This window comes from Lepidochelys olivacea (genome assembly GCF_965140295.1).
Source record: "Lepidochelys olivacea isolate rLepOli2 genome assembly, chromosome: 19".
Classification (NCBI taxonomy): Eukaryota; Metazoa; Chordata; order Testudines; family Cheloniidae; genus Lepidochelys; species Lepidochelys olivacea.
Window position 1 is genome coordinate 16,681,716 of NC_140429.1, and position 19,681 is coordinate 16,701,396.

Sequence of the window (19,681 nt, forward strand, 5' to 3'; positions counted from 1 at the left end):
GTGGTAGCTGTGTTGACAGGAGAAGCCCTCTTGCTGACACTGCACTGTCTATGCCAGGGGTTAGGTCGGTGTAACTGCGTCGCTCAGCGGGTGGATTTTTCACACCCCTGAACAACATAGTTATACTGATGTGAGTTTATAGTGTAGACCTGGCCTTAGGCTGTAAGCTGCTTTTATGCCATGTATAACATTGAGCACAGTTGTTACCTACCAAGTGAAAAATAATAGTTTGCAGAAAAAAGCAAGTTGTGGGCCCAGGCAGCTCAGAGATCGCCTCTATGAGCAGGACACAAAAATATACATCATATTGCCCCAGCCCTTTTTCTACTGATAACTTCTGCAGTCACAAATTACAAATAAATTGGTTAGTCTCTAAGGTGCCACAAGTACTCCTCTTCAAATTACCGAGTCTGGCAATACCTGGAGCAATGTATCTCAAACTCCATAAACCATTCCAAGTTTAGGTGCTGCAGAAGCATAGAACTTAGATCAAAATTAAGCGTGATTGGAAGCATGGGCCATGTATGTGCCGCACTCAGCATTATCAATGCACTGTCAACCTGATCAGAAACACCCTGCTGTTTCAGTCCTGGACCCCCGTACCCCTACCCTGCTGCCTCCCAGTGCTGTTGATGCTGCTCAGTCTTGAGCATTACTCAGGGCATGTCTACACTTGCCATTTAAAGCAGAAAAAGTCCCTTTTTTTGCACGAAAACTGTGGGAGTGTCTACACTTGCCAATGACACTGCAAAAAGGAAACCACCTCCACGAGAGGTGTACGGCTCTTACCGGTGATACTTTTGCGGTGATGTGCAAGTGAAGACACGTTCTTCCTGTTTACAGCGCTTTTAGCCTCCACAGGATATCCCACAGTGCCTAGGTGACCACTGTGGCCTGCAGCTCTGCTGTTCTGATGCCAGGTAAACAGACGTCCACTCCTCCCCCTGTAAAGCCTTAGGAACTTTGAAACTCCCCTTCCTGTTGTCTTGGCAAGTGCTCATGTGTCATCTGGCCAGGTGACAATGGCTGCTCCATGGAGCAAACGATCCCTTGCGTGGAGCAAAGCTGAGCTCCTGGAGCTGATCAGTGTTTGGGGAGAGGGGGCTGTGCAGGGACCCAGGGTGCCCCGCAAACACCCTCCCCCCCACCTTCCCACAAGACCTATTGTCAAAATGGAGAGAGCTACACTGTGGGATAGCTGCCCTCAGTGCTCTGCTCTCATCAGGGATGGAAGTGCTGCAAAGGTGAACACGATCTGATGCCTGTGGAAGTAAGTGAGTACACAAACCAGCGCTTTTCTTTCACCAGTTCACTATCGCCATTGAAACTGACAGCACAAAAACTCTGCAAAGGTAGACATAGCCTGAGGCATTGCAAGTCATGTCCACCGAGTGCTGATCTGGGCCAGATTTTGGGGTGACCCACCAAACTCATTTTTACTTGTGATATAACCAAGGCTTGGACTTGGATTTCCAAAGGTGAAAGACTAACACACTCAGCCACTGTAGCACCACACCTGTTCCTGCTGCGTACTTCCGATGCTCCGGGCTCCCATGAGTCTTCAGTTTGTCTGTTTTCAATTTTATAGTAAAACTAGAAAGCAAAGGGTGAAGGTGGAAAAAATACCGTTCTCCTGTGGCCTGTGACCTCAAACTTCAGGTGAAAGGAGGCCACTTGGTTCAGTATAACATTCAATTTAGTTTACATAATAACTCGCTTCTGGACTTTTAAGTGAATAGCTGCCTGTGAATAGTAGATACACTTTATAAATTTGTGTGGCTCTGTTAAGAAGGGTAAGCATTCAGTTAATGGTCTTAGGATATCTGTAGCCTAGACTGAGAACACAAGCTAAAAAGCCAGTGGCTTGTGCTATGCAAGTAGCATTGTCATTAGCAGTCAGACATGGAGGGAGCAAGGTCTCATGGTTAAAGCACAGTGTGGTGATTTCTAAGTTCACTTTCCCCCGACTCGCTGTGTAACCGTGGGCCCAATCGTTCTGTGTCTGTAAAATCGAGACAAGGATAGTTAGCTGCACAAGAGAGTTTGCTGTGGAGCTTCATTAATATTTATCCGGTGCTTTGAACTCTTTAGTGGAAAAGCCACTATGTAAAGAAGTAAATGGCATTCCTTTGCTATGGCACAGTATGTGAGGGAGAGACTAGAGCTGTGATTTTATTTTCAGGATTTGGTAAACTGAGGCACAGTAGATGCAAGTCACAATGTCCGTGCCGTATTGTTTGTGGGCCATTATTTAAGAATTAAAATGTGGTATAAAGTTTTATTTATTTATAAAAATGTGGGAGCTCCTTGAAGGTGCATTTGTTGCAACAGTTGATGCTGTCTTTACATTTTGACTTTAAAAAAAGCGACCCTCTGTCAACTAGAATCATGTGTTAACAAAAAGTGTTTAAATTAATTTGTAAATTGGAGGAATATTCAAAGTAATTTATTTCCTGTGCTGAGTTCATTTTATTGTTCAGCCTCTGTTTTGGGGATTTCCAATATGAGAATAAATGCTGGGAGACTGTCAACCTGATGAGACACACCCTGCTAGTTCAGTCCAGCACTCCCTCTCCTGCCTCCCAATGCTGTTGATGCTGCTCAGCCACAAGCAATGTTGAGGCACTGCAACTCATGTCAATAGAGTGCTGATCAGGACAGATTTTGTGTTGATTTTAGTGTTTAAAAGAGTACTATGTAAACCACCAAACTCACTTTTACTTGTGATATAACCAAAACTCCACTGTTACAGTTCTGAGCTGCCAAATGAGAACCCGTTTCATACAGCTATGTGTTGATTTTATAAATCATTTTTGAAGTTGGTCTGTTAGATTTTGTCTCATACTGTTAGGGATTTTGGAGTATCCTTGGGACCTCCCTGGCTATTCTGTGTGGAGCTAGGCACCTAACCTAGATCCACAGATACACACTCAAGTTGCAGTGGGGGAGGTTTAGGTTGGATATTAGGATAAAGTTTTTCACTAGGAGGGTGGTGAAACACTGGAATGGGTTACCTAGGGAGGTGGTGGAATCTCCTTCCTTAGAAGTTTTTAAGGTCAGGCTTGACAAAGCCCTGGCTGGGATGATTTAATTGGGGATTGGTCCTGCTTTGAGCAGGGGGTTGGAGTAGATGACCTCCTGAGGTCCCTTCCAACCCTGATATTCTATGATTCTATGAAAAGGATCTTTAGGGCCAAATTTCTAAAGTGGCCACCCTTTGGTGAGCGTGAACTTTCCCTAACTACTCACAAATCTAACTACCTGACTGCTGGTTCAAAGTCCTCTGGCTTGCTCCCACAGGTCGTTTCAAGAGCGCAAAAATGTGATTGCAAATTTTGTAAGTGCAAATTTCGCCCACAAAAGAGGATATCAAGCCTTAGCATTTTGAGGACTGAGCATTGGCAGCATGGTTGGGGGACTAAGGAATGAAATATCAGGGAAGCTGCATATCTGGTATGCACTGAATTAGCAGAGCAGGATGTGTGTGGGGGGAATGGAATATCTGGAGGTCCAGATTAATGTGCATTGGTAGAACAGTGTGGGAGAAGTCAGCGCAGCACTTGCATGCATTGATCCTTATTCAAGACTTTATCAGCCATTGTCTTCATTAGCATCTATTGTAATTTAGCTGGAAATTAAAATGTTATTAAATAAATAAAAAAACTGAGTTCCTATCCTCAGACATTCTATTCAACAGCACAGTGAGTGATGGGCCAATGTGCTGTATTGTAGGCTAGGGACAGCTGCCTCATGGTGGCCCAGTATCACAGGTGCAGTATCATCGGATGACGTTTTGTCACTACACTGCCAGCGAAGTGAAAAATCAGTTCTTAGAGCTGTGTGAGTACTGTGTGCTGCTTGCCAAAAACAAATGTTATTAACAGAACCAGCACAACTATGGGAGAGGGCCCTGTATTTCATTCTGACTCGGGCATAGTTTATAATTGTATAAATGAAACTCCAGTTGCAGGATGAAATTCCACTCTCTTGAAGACATTTGGTTGTGCAGTGCAACTGATGGCACAAGTTGAGGGCAGTGGGCATGGGAAGTGGATATTGTAGGCTGCGGGAGGCTTTGCCTCCCCAAACAGCCCAGCATGGCCCTGCCCACGCTCCGCCCCAGGCCCCCTCCCGCTTGCCCTTCCCCCTTGACTCCAGCCCAGGAAGGCTGCTCATCTTCCAGTTGGGAAGCGGGCTGAGGGTAGGACGGCCATAGCAGGCCTGCGGCTGGGACTTGGGGTGGCTGGGGCCACCCAGCACTGGGGGGCCCCCCAGATGCTGGGGCCACACTGCCTGGTGCTGTGGGGGAGGCTGCAAGTGCTGGGGCTGCCCACCCTGTGCTCGGGGAGGGGCTGAGGGTGCTGAGGCTGGGGGCCACATGGTCTGCCCAGCACTTGGGGGTGGGGGGCGCACACCACCCACCTGCCTGTCTGGCACTCAGGGGGCTGCACGCTACCCACCTGCCCAGTGCTTGGGGGCTGGGGCGGGGGTGGAGGGGCTGGTGGCCACAGAGAGGGAGGAGGCTCTGGGCTCTGGCAGGAGAAGGGGGTGGGAGAGGAGAGGCCTCTGGCAGGAGGGGCAGGCCTGGTTGGCCTCCCCAAGCCGGCAGTTCACCTGCCATCTATGGCCGTGGATTTGCTCAGGTGTCTGTGAGGTCTGAATTTAGCCTGCAGATATTTATATTATTGGTGAGGACTGAAATGAACCTCAAATTCCAGAGGGAATTTTTAGTGCTGGTAGTTAGGAAGAAAACATCTCTATATTTGAATGCAGAGCACATTTCGCACCTGGAAATGGACTGCATTTAATTTACTCAGAGCCGGAGAAGGGCTCAAACAACACCTCCTACCCCAATCTCAGCAGTTTAGGGGAAGAGCTGTGGAATCTGAACCTTTGATCTGAATTGTTGAAATCCAGATCTGAATTTTGAGGCTCCTCTCAGCTCTGCCGCACCCACCTAGAGCTGTGCTCTGCCTGATGCCTACGTGGCTGACGTAAACAAACCTGTGATTTCCTGCATGCTGTCACACTGGCAGAAGGGATAACCCTGGGGATGTCCTTTTCATGAACATGCATGTCACCATATTAGTGAACCTGCCGAGTGAGGTTAACCAAGCCGCTAAGGACTCCTCCACCTGTTGGGACTGGGTTTGTGTACTCTCTCTGTTACCAGGCAAACTGCTCATCAGGGCACCTGGTGTCAGTCCTGCACTAACACTGCTGAGATGGCATTTTAATATATTGGTTTAATAATCACAGTGTGGTGTTGTTTTTCAGACTGAATTAAACCCTGAGCAAAAAAAGGAGGCACCCCATCAAAATTAAAGAAAATCAGTTCCACTGTAAGTAATCTCTGTTTTGTTTTAATGATTTAAAGTGGGTATAAGTCGAATATATATTCTGCCCTTCATACTGAAACAGTAGGACTTGTTTTTCTATTTGGTTGGTTGTTTTAGCTCTTTGCTCCAATATTTCTAGAGACATTTGCCAGATAAGCTTATCAAGAATGTAACTAATCCAACATCACGTTAGCTTGTTTCACTTATATTAGTGACTCCAGTTACCAAAAATAATGACCGAAGCTGTGCTAATGCTCATGCAGATCACTGGTTACATCATAATTCTGTTTTGGTCACAAATATTTCTCTTTGAAGGTCTATGGCAGCATATCTTCTGTCACTCAAACCCATTGGCAAGAACTAGTTATCAGGAACATACAATACAGGAAGCAGAGAGTACTGTACTTACAACTCCATATGCTTTATTCATAGCTTGTATATTGTTTTTGAGTGGAAATATCTTACCATGTTTCACAGGAAAAAAAGAGACAAGATCTCTTGCAGTATATTTTGTTATATAGGGGGAAAGAACTCATTGACCTTCTGTGAACTTCGTTCAGAACCAAAGATTGTTTGTTATGATTCCTCAGTGAGAATACATATAGCAGAGGCAGAGTTTCCACCGGAAGAACTTCAGACTAAGCAGGATGATCTTGTTCTAATTGAAACATACCCTAATGTATGAGAAAATAATTCCTTCTCTAGGGGTGTTCCTGAAAGCAGAGTTTTGTCACTTTGACGAAGAAGTTTCATCAGGGCTTTCAGTTTAAACTGAAAACAATTTATAAAACAACATGGGTTGCAAGTTTTCAAGAATCGCTTTTTCAAAACAAACTTGGGGACAAAAAAACCCCTCCCAAAACAAACAAAAATAAAACAAAACAAAACTCCTCAAACTCAGCAGAAAATGGTCTGGCTCCTTTAAGGGTACTTTTAATGAAATTCTCGTCCCGATCACAAGTCAGCTGTGAATTACAGCCTGTAGCACTCCTCATGCTGTGGGTCTCACCCCAAGTGACATAACAAGCACCTTGTCTGTGTGTTGCAGTACACACACAAGATGACATTCTCCCCTGTGCTGGGGTCAAGCATTGGGCATAGGCACGACTCAAGTCCTGCTTAAGCCCTATTTTGAAGGCTTGGATGAGTTTTTAGTGGTTTATGGACCTTGTGACTGGCCCTGTGCACAGGGTTGAGTTCCAGCACATGCAGGAATGTAGGATGCAAACAATAAATGAGACTGTTTAAAAAAGCATTTATAAGTATTTTGTAAAAAAATCGGGGTGGAATTTTGGTCCCATTGAAGTCAGTGGGAATTTTGTTATTGACTTCAGTGAGGACAGAACGTCACCCTTTGTGTTTGCCACTGCTAATGAAGCAGCCGATTTCTCTTCAAATATACCCGTTTTGGGGTCAAGTAAACCTATCTAGGGAGATACAATGTTCTAATGCAGCCAGGCATTTTTCAGATACTGGAAATGAATAAAAATAACAACCAAAACCCCTAGCTTGAATGTCTTTCGTATTTCCCCAGAGACATTCAAAAGTAGCTAAGATGTAGGTGTCTTCAGATCAGAATCTTTTTAAAGATCTGTTGATGTGGTGGCAACACAGTGTTCTGCTTTGCAGTAGTGTTGGGAAATCGCAAAGGGAGTGAAGGGTAATAGACCATGTACCACAGGAGGAAGCGGAGGGGTGAACAGAGAGTTCGGGGTGAATATAAAAGACTGAGAGGAAAAGAGGGGCTGCTTTTCAAAGAAAGAGAGGGGAGAAAATTAATACGAAACAGATTGAATAGTACAGCAAGATCAGGATAAAAAAGAAAATGGCATGGAGATGGACAGTATATGTTGGAGAATGGAAAGAGCTTGGGACAGCAATTTGAAGAAGGGACTAATCAAGAAAATAAATCTGGCCTGATTCCCCCTTCCCCTGTGGCCACTTTGCGTTGCTCAGGGGGTACAAAGCAGCCAAATTCTGGCCAGAAGTGGCCAGTGGAGAATTTCCCTTGTATATGGGAATGCTCTGCTGGTGTTAAGTTGTCAGAGTCAGCATATCCACCTCCTGCATCAGCCACCTCCTTTTCTCCTCCAGCATAAGTGCCGTGTTGGCAGAAGAAGAGAACATGGGGGAACAGAACTCCACTACATTTCTTCTCTACTGGCATAATGCAGAGCAGCTCCTCAGCTGCTCTAACTTATCTCAGAGCTAGGGAGTGGAGGGTCAGACAACCAAAACCAGCCCCTGAGAGGCACCCCACACACTACTTTATCCTGTGCCAAGCAGAGTTCAGACACAGGGGAAAACCTTGCCCCCTACTTTTAGGTTCATGACATTTATTCTTGTTCCTTTATTTATTGTATTTTCCCTGGAGAATTATAATTCTGGGGTAAGGGGATTGGTTTTAGAACTTTTTTGTTCTGTTAACATTGCCAACTACTTTGGATACAGTCATTCAGTAACTGAAGAAAAAGATAGAAAGTATCTTGAATTTCTCCAGAATGCCCACACTTGATGAGTTGTCAATTGATTGGTTTTTTTTAAATGTTAACTGCCATGCAAAGATCCCAGCAGAAACAGCTGGGATCGACTTCTTCATTGGAGAAGGCTAGAGATCGTGTTTGGGTTGACACAACGAATCATCTCAAAGCCCTCCCCCAAATCATAAAGGTGTCATTGTCCACAGAGTTGTGATCATGGAGGCCATAGGAAAAAGCAAAATGCAGACTTTTTTCTGGCTTATCGCAAAGTGCTGTAGCTGGCAGTTTTTAATGCATGGGTTTGAGCTTGTGTGTGTGTGTGAGAGAGAGAGAGAGAGAGGGAGAGAGAGAGAGCTCACAGCTTTCTTAAAAAGTCTCTGCTTAGATCCATTTCCAGCAAACTAAAGTCGTAAGAAAAGAAATGCCAGACCGCTTCTGTCTTATCTTACTGGTGTGCTGAGCAAAGAGCACTGATTTTAAACAAAAACTAACACTATCACTTCATTTACAGGACATTTTGTAATCTTGTAGCACCATGTTCATGATGAAGAATGTTAACTAAAACAGAGAAATGATACTGAAGTTGATTCTCTTCTTTGGAATCTGGGGACTTGGGTCTGTTACATCCCAAGTTCTCCTTTCACACTCCCATGATCCATCTGTGCACCGTAAATGTAAATATGACAAGAAGCTGGTGGCTAAATTAATGTTCTATTCCATAGACTACCGCTGGCATGAGGGCATCACAGAGAGGCAGCTGTGTCGAAACTACAATGCACTGGTATAAGTCTAGAAATGAGCCCAGAGCAGGGTAATTCTTAAAATTGTGACAAGCGTGACAAGGACATGCAGTTAATCATCAGTGCTACCAAAAATGATGAGTGTTCTGCCTCAAGCTGACTGGTCCTAGCTGGTGTTAGTCAGACATGCGCTGGCAGCCAGGTCCATTTAAAAAGAAGGTTTCAAAACGATAATGAATTGCTCCTTTTAGCAACAAACTTGTGAATAAGATAAGGCATCCTCTTTAGATTGCTGTTGCAAGTCCGCGAGGTGCTCAGCAGATAGTGGAAGGGCATGAAGCTCCAGGACAAACGTGAGCACTGAGCAGAATCCACGTGTAGACAAAAGGAAGTAAGTCTCAAGTTCCTTTGAGCGCGGGTTCACGAAGCTCCTGTCTACACTAGAAAGAAAGGTATTTTGATTTTGTTTAAATGTGCTAGCTAATGCGCTGTAAGCGGTGTTTAGAAATGTGCCAGCAGTTAGTGTGGATAGCATTTGGTCCTTTCCAGCACAAGCCAGCTGGTTGTGACGAATGCTAGGATGCTGCCACATTTTTCAACTCCATTAATTAAAAATGGTAGCTGGCAGGTTTTTAAAATAACACCTTTGTTTTCTAGTTGAGACAGGGCCTCACTCACAGAGACAATGGGATGGTCAAACACAACCATCAGCTAGGCAACATGTTCCCCTGTTGAGCCTCACTGCTGTTATTTCCGGTAGTGAATTGGGGACTGTGGAGCAGTACTCTCCATAACACAGGATGGGGATTCCTTGTATTCCTCATCCAGCTCAGCACCATTTACCTCATGCTCACGTACCAACACGTTCCATCTGGCCAGGATCAAACTATTAAGTAGCAGCATTTTGATTAAGATGTTTTATTAAATCAATTGATCCCTCTTCATAGAATCATAGAACTGGAAGGGACCTTGAGAGGTCATCTAGTCCAGTCCCCTGCGCTCATGGCAGGACTAAGTATTATCTAGGCCATCCCTGACAGGTGTTTGTCTAACCTGCTCTTAAAAATCTCCAATGATGGAGATTCCATCACCTCCCTAGGCAGTTTACTCCAGTGCTTAACCTTGAGGCTCACGCACAGCCATTAGCATGCAAAGGCACACCCAGCAAAGTTACATGAATGCTCTCCCAGCCACTCAGGAACTGGGACACCTGCAAATCTCCCAGCCCCAGCATTGCACCCCAGAAATGTGTATGTTACACTATTCAAGATCCTCTTGATCAGTGTAAGCTCATTAGTTTGTCATTTCATCAAAGCAAATTATCATGCCACAACCTTTGTTAACCTGAGTAGGGATTCCCCCAGACACTTCAACCAAAAACACACTGGTTGAGATAAAATATGAAAACAAGTTTATTAACTATGGTGTGACCGGGATCCCAGGGGAGCCGCGCTGAGGTTACTCAATTAGGGTGAACTACAAAGAATGGGGCAGACAATACCCAAAGCTGGTGGATATTCCAATCCTTAGATTTACCAAGCCAGCACAAAACAGCTTCTATAATACCTTGCTCATTACCCAGAAGCCAACAACACAGTTCCCTTAAAGCCACCCAGCCTCAGGCCTCAACCCCCACACCCAAGTCAAATATGATGAGGATTACTGAAAATCTTATTCATCATATAAGAAAGTTCTACCAATCCCAAAGGATTGGACACATTACCTCCCAGGTTAATTAATATTCCAGATTTTACCCAAATACACGCTTACAGCCAATTCTTATTAACTAAACTAAAATTTATTAAAAAAGAAAAGAGAGAGAGTATTGGTTAAAAGATCAGAATACATACAGGCATGAGTACAGTTCTGAGATCAGATTCATAGTAGAGATGATGAGCTTTGTAGTTGCAAAGAATTCTTTCAGGATTAGTCCATAGGTTATAGTCCATAATCAGGTTCATAATCAGGGTGATGCAGATAGGACTGGAAATCTCAGTCTTATGACTTAAGCTTCACTGCATGAAGCATCAAGCAGATCTGAGATAAGGATCAGGACCCAAAGGTTTTTATGCAGTTTCAGGCCTTCTTTTGACAGCTTGAAGTCCTTAGGCGAACAATACGCAATCATAGAGACTCTGAAGTAGACCTGTTTCCTAAGCATCACCAGTAATTAGCTACATGGATTAACATAAGGCAATTGCCTGTTTTCCACCACTCACAGGTGATTTGCTGTACATTTCAAAGAGAGGTGAATACATTGATATCACTATATTTACAATTAATTTAAAAGTTAATATTTCCTTTTGATCTCTTAATTAACAGAATACAGCATAGACAGGGACTGTTTGACTACACTTTTAACCTCTAACAAGATATGTGTACACACATACAATTAATATCACCTCTAACGTCTAACAATATAGGTTTGCATTTCAAAGTTCTAGCCTATCTGCCATGGAATGGCCCTAATTACCATTCACATACTTTTCTAACATGTCTCTAAAGTTTGGATCTGGGTCCTTTATCCTGCAGGATGCTTAACCCTTTCAGGCCATGCATCATACTTTGTATAAGATTTGTTGCAATTATATAACAGTGGTAGAAACAATGATTTGCATGGTCATATTCCAGTCTGATAATGTCACATATGGAAAGATAGATTTTAAGTGATTATAAGTGATACAAGCATAAAAAGTCAGAATTGGTTACAAAAGGAAATAAAATGATAAAATTACAATCTAATTCCTAAACTTTACCAAGATAAGTAAAATTTGAAGCAAACAACTTTCTCATCACACCAGATGCTGCAGGCAGTTTACAGTGCATAGTTCTTAGTTTGCAGGCTGGATCCCCTTACAGCCTGGGACCATTCCTCTAGTTCAATGATGCTTCTTTGTCTTTCAAACGATCTTGCTCTGTGAGTAGAGGTGAGGGGAGGAGAGGTAATTTGGGTGTAATGTGTTCTCCCTTCTTATATCCCAACTCCTCGTACTGGAACAATCCTTGCTGTGTCATGGGGTTAGGCAGTCCGATTGGCTACCTGCCCTACAATCACTCCTTCATATGAATTGCAGATTCTTGCTTGCACCTTCTATATATGTGCAGCTGGACATTCAAGGCCTTTATTTACTGTCCTTTGTTACCTCTGAGGGGTTAGTCTGTGGGTGTTTCCCAGACTCACAGTATGTTTCAAGAACAAACCTATAACAAAATCTCATATCTCCATATACAATGTTGATGCACAAATTTTGACAGGACAACAATGTTCAGCAAATTATGACTTTTCAAATGATACCACACAAGGCATACTTTGTACAAAATATATCATAACCCCATATAAAAATGGTGAATATGGTTGATACAGGGTATTATTTTGAGGTACAGTGTGTCACAACATTGTACTTGCCAGTTGTTCCTACTTAAGAGACACAATCCAATTTTTCTCACAAGACACTGGCTGTCTTCCATTCCATCCCTCTAAGAAGCTCTCCTATTCTCCTTAAAAGCTTTTGTTTGTTGACTGGCACAACAGGTTAATAGAGTCTCATATCCAAGTTCACTGTAAGTGGGTTGCCCTATATAACCAATTCACTTGATTTTCAGAGGGCTGAGCTCCCACTTTCTTCAGTTGGAGTTATGGGTGCTCAGCATCTCTGAAATGAAAATCAGACTTTTTATTTTGGTGACTAAATTTAGGCACTCAGGTTTGAAAATTGCAGCCCCCATATTCAGAATATGCTCTAGATAAGGATATTGCAGATGGGAGAGAACTGTAACCTCTATGCATATGATTTAAAAAAAGTGATATAATACCGTTAATGCAATTAACTCCAGTGACTGGAGAGAGTCTCAGAGACATGCTCCAAAACAGCTGTATTATTCCTTTAAGTCCTTTAACATGCTGAAAGCTCACAAAGCTAAGTTCCTCTCTTATACTGACATGTACAGGTATCCATTGCAGGGTGCTGAAATTCCAAAGATTCTTTCTGGGAGTTGCTGTTCACTGTTGCCACGTGCCCCCACACCTGGCAGATAAGTCCATGCACTTGGAAATCAATACATTGTGAATTACAGCCAGGTTATAAGAGGACTGGAGAGGCTGAGAGCAGTGGCAATGGCCCGTCAGCAACAGAGCAAGCTAAATATTGGAGTCTGATTGATATGAGAGATGTCTAGGAATATGAAAAGCATGGCAATTATATTGTTTAGGTGCCTAGAGTAATGACAAAAAAACAAGTGAGGTGTCCTACTGTTCTGAATTTTAATCTCACTGTAGTTCTCAAAGATGATGTTGAATGACAGTTATGATAATGTATACTGATCTGAGAATGTGGTATACCAGTCAAGGATTCTGTTTTCAAATGTGGTCATGTAAACAGGACATCCCAAGCCCACACTGGGTTGTTAAAATGGTAGGCCCATAAACCTAGCATTTACGCACACAATGCCAATGTGAGCAACCCCATATTTGAGATATGGGCATCTGACAGGAGCAGCACTAAAATAAGTCTCCATGTCATTATCTATTAGAAAAAAATGATAAACTCAGGGAGTTTACTTAAAGGGACACAAGCAATTTAAGAAAACCATATTCTGTATGATTTTTTTTACGTACTGCTATTACTAGTGACACCTAAGATTATTGCAACATTAAGAGACTTAGAAGGAGAGAGATTGTTCTCTGTTTTTCAGTGTATTTACTTGGTGCATTTGGTAACACTTTGTATGTACTTAGTTCCATGGTTTTCTTTGGATAGTCCATTAAATTAGGTAGGAAAATGTGATTATAAAACTATAAAAATTGGCAGGGGTTGTGGGAGAAGTCAAGCAGTTGTAAGATCTGAAATGACTTTTAACTCATTTTTTTTAAAAATACTGTGACTAGATTTCAAGTTGTTTGTATCCCTCTAGCTTCAGTTACTGTTACAGTGCCTGGGTACGCATGTAGTGAAGAGAGAGTAGATCCCTGAGTTTTCACAGCAGTAATATTTAGGTTTGCATTGTCACTCAAAATGTTAAAAATGGTAAGAATTAGTTGAACTATTATGAATTTTCTTTTGTATAGAATGTTTGTTATCCTCTATAAAAATATAACAGTATTTCATTGGTGAAATATGAATGCTGCAGTAATTTGTGTCTTGGTTAATGTGATTACAGAAATGTGGGGAATACTTTTTCGAGGCCTTTGAACTCAAAAGTGGAAGAGCAGGAAGACACGGGGAACACACACCATTCAGTGTTATTTTCCTTGTAAAGGAAAACGATGATTATGTGATGAGCACTAAAGTCTCAAGTTTTCAAAGGTTTGCATAACAAACAAGAGACACATTGTGGGTTGCTTCTTGACTTTGAAGGCTTGCCACTGTCAACTGAAATAAAATGGCAAGATTTAAAGCCTTAACCAAGTTCACAAGGAAAACATTTGGACTAAAAGTTTTGGACAGTTTTCTCTCTTTGAAGTAGTTTGTCATGCATTACCAATGTGAACTTTATTGACCCTGAAACATTTTTTTGAATCAAATAGCAACTAGTGATACTTTAGTAAAATCTTATATCAACAACCATCTCTTGGTAGCTCCAGCTTCATAGCAAATGCAGGCAAAGCAGGGAATCTACAGAGGAGACCTTTATTATTCATAAATGAAGCCTGCCAAAACCTGCCCAAAATAGCATTCAAAGACCCTTTTAAGGTCATGGATCCTGAACAAAGCCAGAAAAGCACAAAAAAGGCTGAGGAAAGTCCCAGAAAGAGGCTTACCAAAGGAGAGGCTTTCCACTCCAGTATTTCATCTGCCTCTACGTATCAGGGCAGCTCTACGTCTTCACAAGCAACCCCTCTTCTTGATATCAGATCGCTGCAGCACTTTTCTGGCTCCTTGCCAATTCCAAGAGAGGAATCTCAGGAGAAAATTGGAAGTCAGAAGCAACCCAAGCATTCCTCTTTGGAGCACGCTCCTCACGTTTCACAGCTTCAGCAGCATTCACTGTCACCAGCATTTATGTCTCCTGGAAAACCAGAGCAGATCCTTGAAGGGCCCACATGGCAGCTAGTCGATCCAGTAAGACCGGGTCCTTCTGGCTCTTTTTCGTCACCTGGGCTTCATTCTCATCACAGCCAGCTCATACCTTCCCATTCACCAATCCTTCCTGGAGAGGACATGCCATCCGTTCAAAAAGTCTATATCCCTCGACCTTCCCAAGTTTCCTTAAAACAAACTGAGGAAGTGCACAAGAAGGAGAAGAAACCGCAGAAGCCAGGCAAATACATTTGTCAGTACTGCAGTAGGCCTTGTGCAAAGCCAAGTGTTCTCCAGAAACATATCAGATCACACACAGGTGAGCGGCCATACCCTTGCATTCCATGTGGCTTTTCTTTTAAGACTAAAAGCAATTTGTATAAACATAGGAAGTCTCATGCTCATAGAATAAAAGCGGGGCTGGCCTCAGGAATTGGAGCAGAGATGTATCCTTCCAGTTTGGAAATGGAAAGGATCGGTGGGGAGGAATTTGAAGAACCTACTGAAGGAGAAAGCACAGATTCAGAAGAGGAGACAGGTGCAATGTCAGGTCATTCAGTAGAACTATCACCCCGGCGAAAGCACACCCTGTTATCTAGTAGTTTGCATAGTCTAGGAAGCCAAGGTTCCAGCCACGACCGGTGTTCATTATCCCATTCCAGTATGTCTCAGTCTCTTGAGGACAACATGCAGTTTGTGGAGCCCTCATCTGATCATGCTTTGAGCCACAAATCGGAAGATACACATACTATAAAACAGAAGCTTGCACTCCGATTAAGTGAAAGGAAGAAGGTGATAGATGAGCAGGCGTTCCTTAGCCCTGGCAGTAAAGGAAGTACAGAGTCAGGCTACTTCTCGCGATCAGAAAGTGCAGAACAACAAATCAGCCCACCAAATACAAATGCAAAATCTTATGCAGAAATTATTTTTGGGAAATGTGGGAGAATTGGGCAAAGGACAGCAATGTTAGCTGCGACCACAACCCAGGGGTTTCCACACGTGTCCACTGAAGATAAGCCTAGCATGGTACCATTGTCTGTGCCCAGAACACAGGTTATTGAACACATCACTAAGCTAATTACAATTAATGAAGCTGTTGTAGATACCAGTGAAATAGATAGTGTGAAGCCTAGAAGAAGTTCTTTATCTAGACGTAGCAGCATTGAATCTCCAAAGTCTGGTGCATATAGAGAACCATTTCAGTTTGACAGCAAGTCTGGTTCCAGTAGCCAGTTGAATGCATCAAAATCATTGACATCTCATGGTGAAAAAATTAAGCCTGAACAATCATTGTTATCCCTTCAGCAATCCCACAGTGCCACAGAGACAGTGCCTCTCCTAAGAAGCCATTCAATGCCTTCTGCTGCCTGCACTATAAGCTCCCCTCAGACCTTTAGAGGTAGTTATTCATTTGATGACCACATCATGGAATCTGATGTCGTAAGCCGCAGTCAAGTGTTTTCTTCACATCCTCGAATGCTAAAACGACAACCAGCTATTGAGCTACCTTTGGGAATGGAATATGGTTCAGAGGAGGTTAGCTCAGTAAGCAAAGAAACCGTTTCCAAACCTGCCGAGGAACAAGAAATCAAGGAAAGTGATCTGACGAGAAAGTCAAGGAAGGGTCCGAAAGTTAAAGGGTTCATTTATGAGTGTAATATCTGTGGTGCTCGCTACAAGAAAAGGGATAATTATGAAGCGCATAAGAAATATTACTGTTCAGAACTTCAGATCTCAAAGCCTCATTCTTCCAGTTCCCATACCTCTTCAGAAGCTGAGAAAAGTCTTGTGGATCCTGATACATGGCCGCAGATGATGCATTACAAGCTGGGGACCAGTTTAGAGCTTACTCCACTCAGAAAAAGACGAAAAGAAAAGAGCCTTGGTGACGATGAGGACCCTCCAGCTTTTGAGTTGCCTGAAACTCCCTCATCCAGCATGAGGCCAGTAAGTCAGTTTGCTAACCCAGCATCATCGGATGTTGCTTTGAACTTACCCCGTGAGTCCATTAAGTCACCAGTTGATACAGGTAAAGCCATCCCGCTCACTGAAGTTAGTGCTGGCTTTCTCTCCAGAACTACAAAGCCAGTTTCTAGTACAGAAAGCAAAGAGAGAAGAAAAACTTCAAAAGAGATCTCTGTCATCCAGCATACAAGTTCCTTCGAGAAGTCTGATTCTATAGAACAGCTGAGTGGCTTGGAAGCAGAAGAAAAACCTTTAACCCAGTACTCATCTCAGCCAGCAATGCAGCACAATAGGCCACCTCATTCCCTGCAGCCAAAGCTGGTACGCCAACCCAACATCCAGGTCCCTGAGATTCTTGTCACTGAAGAGCCTGATAGACCTGAAACCGAGCCTGAGCCACCTCCTAAAGAGCCAGAAAAAACTGAGGAATTTCAGTGGCCTCAGAGAAGCCAAACTCTCTCCCAACTTCCTGCCGAGAAACTCCCGCCAAAAAAGAAAAGGCTGCGGCTGGCAGAAATGGCTCAGTCTTCTGGAGAGTCCAGTTTTGAGTCCGTCTCCCTGACGAGAAGTCCAAGTCAGGAAAGTAGTATATCCCATGGCTCCAGCCATTCCATTTCATTTGATCGTGAAGAATACAGTAAATCCGAGGCTGTCAGCCAGCCCTCTGAATCCCATACTAAACCCCTTGGCATTGGCTCACATATGTTAATGGTACCGAGCCACCATCATCATTCCAGGGAAATGCGAAGATCTGCTTCTGAGCAGACCCCTAATGTGTCTCATCCTTCTCAGATGTCGGAGCCCCGTAGTAAATCATTTGACTATGGAAGCTTGTCATCTTCTTCTGCTTCAATACCTGGCCCTTCAGTTTCCTCGGCTCCACAGGAGAGGAGGAAGTGCTTTCTGGTTAGGCAAGCATCTCTTACCAGTCATCCAGAGCATGAGCCAGACTCAGCCCCAAAAGGAAGGCAAGAGACAGAAGAACTATTACCTTCTTCCAGTAAATCTCCTGCCACCAGTTTGCCCCATCAGCCTACATCTTCATTGTCCTCATCCCCACATGGTGATAAGAGTCAGCCAAAAGATAGCCCTCAGCCTGTGTACAGCCAGCCATACTCTGAGGCTCTGCAGGTGTTTCATCATCCGATGCCACAACTAGCACTGCATGAAAAACAGCGTATGTCCCCACAAGTATCTCTCTTCCCTTTCCAGCACCTTCTGTCGCAGCCAGGACAGTCTGCAGAGCTCTTCTCCACTCATACTGTGTCCGACATCCTCTCTGCTCAATTTCCTATGCCACAGATTCCTCCCTCTATATTTCAGACACCACCACTTCCTCTTCAGCAGGCTCTTCTCCACCCAGGCCAGCTTCACGTTGTCCCTCCATTAATGTCACATCCAGCAGAAGTACCATACAGGCAGCACGCTTCATTCTTACCTGTCCATTACCCAGGCTCCTCACCGCTCCCTTCTGCATTTTTTCTACCTCTACAGTCTCCGTTTGCTCTCCCGTTGCCGAGTGAGGTTGGTGGCCATTTACCACAGATCAAATCCAGTGTCTCTCCACCAGCAGGAGCCTCCAGCCTTTCTCCATGCACAGAGTACAGCTCTGACAGCAGGTTACATCCTTTGACCAGCACAACCAGCCCTTCAGCCTCAGTCTCCACATCTCAGCTGATGGTTCCTACATGTCCGGCTCCTATGGTATCACTTGTAGTCCCCGTTCGCATTCAGACTAACATGCCAACCTATGGGAGTGCAATGTATACTACTCTTTCTCAAATCCTAGTCACTCAGTCCCAGTGTAGTCCATCTTCTATTGTCCTTCCGAAGTTTGATGATCGCCAACCCAAAGGTGCCCTGGTGTGCAGCTCTGACGTTCATGGAATAGGCTTCGATTTGGCACAGATGATCACAGAGGATCAAAGAAGCATCTTCCAGACTCCATATCTCAGAGTGCCATTGCCATTACCAGAAAGGAAGGGCTATATGCCACTCACCTCCCCATCAGAAAGTGTCCTGGGATTGGAAGGAGGCTCATCAACAGTTGGTGGAAGCAAGCGGATGCTCTCTCCAGCTGGTAGCTTGGAGCTGACGATGGAAACACAGCAGCAGAAAAGAGTGAAAGAGGAGGAAGTCTCTGAAGTGGAAGAAAAGTTGGAAGTGGTGAAGCCGTCCAGTGCAATAGAGGAGGGGAAAAAGCAGGATATATCTCACTTTCTGCCAGAGAGCCAAGGCCGACTTGAGGTTGAAACTCCACCTAGTTTGTCCTCAAAGCAGTCTGAGCCAAAGGAAATCCCAAGTATTATGCCACCAGCCTTGCCACATTCAGGTGCTTCGAGCTTTGAGGCACTGGAGGAATACACACCACAAGCTGGCAAGCAGTTCCGAAGCAAGACACCTTTGCAAACAGTGAAGAAGGAAGACTCCAAAGAGCTAGCAGAACACCCCCTACCCAATCCTCCGAGCCCAGCGCCTCATTTCGACGTCACGCAAAGTGCAATGAAGTCTCGAGAAGGTACAGATCTGAAGAAGGTACTTCAGTTCCCCAGTCTCCACACAACTACTAATGTCAGTTGGTGCTATTTAAACTACATAAAGCCAAATCACATCCAGCAAGTCGACGGAAGGTCCTCAGTGTATGCCAGCTGGTGCATTAGCTTGTATAATCCCAACCTCCCAGGTATATCTACTAAAGCAGCCCTCTCACTCCTGAGATCCAAGCAGAAGGTGTGCAAAGAAATCTATACCATGGCTACCGCTCCACGTCCAGAGACAGGCAGGCTTGTGCCGTCCAGCTCCAGGAAGCCAAAAATGACAGAGGTAAGAAAAGTGTTGGCTTTCCTCCTATCTATGTGGGCGGGGGGCAGAAATGGAGGGAGGAGAGGTCTTAATTTAGTAGGGGCTCCTTGTGCATCTCTTTCTCATCCTGGTGAATGCTTACCCTCCGTGGGACAGTGGGAGTGCGTAAGAACGCAAAACACGCTCTTGGCCAAAAGACACTGGCAAAACTGCTTTATGGCAGGATATTATAAAATTCTGTGTCTACTTGTCTGGCAATCAGCAGAGCAGTATGTGATCGCCTCCTTACGTTGAACTACCAGTACTAAGCACAAAAGATGACACTTATATTTGCCTTG

General features: G+C 44.0%; 1 protein-coding gene across 1 annotated transcript in view; it reads left to right on the plus strand.

The window, feature by feature from the left end:
* Window positions 1-14,025: 14,025 nt before the first annotated feature.
* HIVEP3 (HIVEP zinc finger 3) overlaps window positions 14,026-19,681 on the plus strand; it is a 92,289-nt gene continuing 86,633 nt past the window's right edge. The window contains exon 1 of the mRNA XM_084652215.1: window positions 14,026-19,364. Coding sequence (XP_084508341.1) covers window positions 14,253-19,364 — 5,112 coding nt within the window. The 5' untranslated portion in view covers window positions 14,026-14,252. The remainder of the gene's footprint in view (window positions 19,365-19,681) is intronic.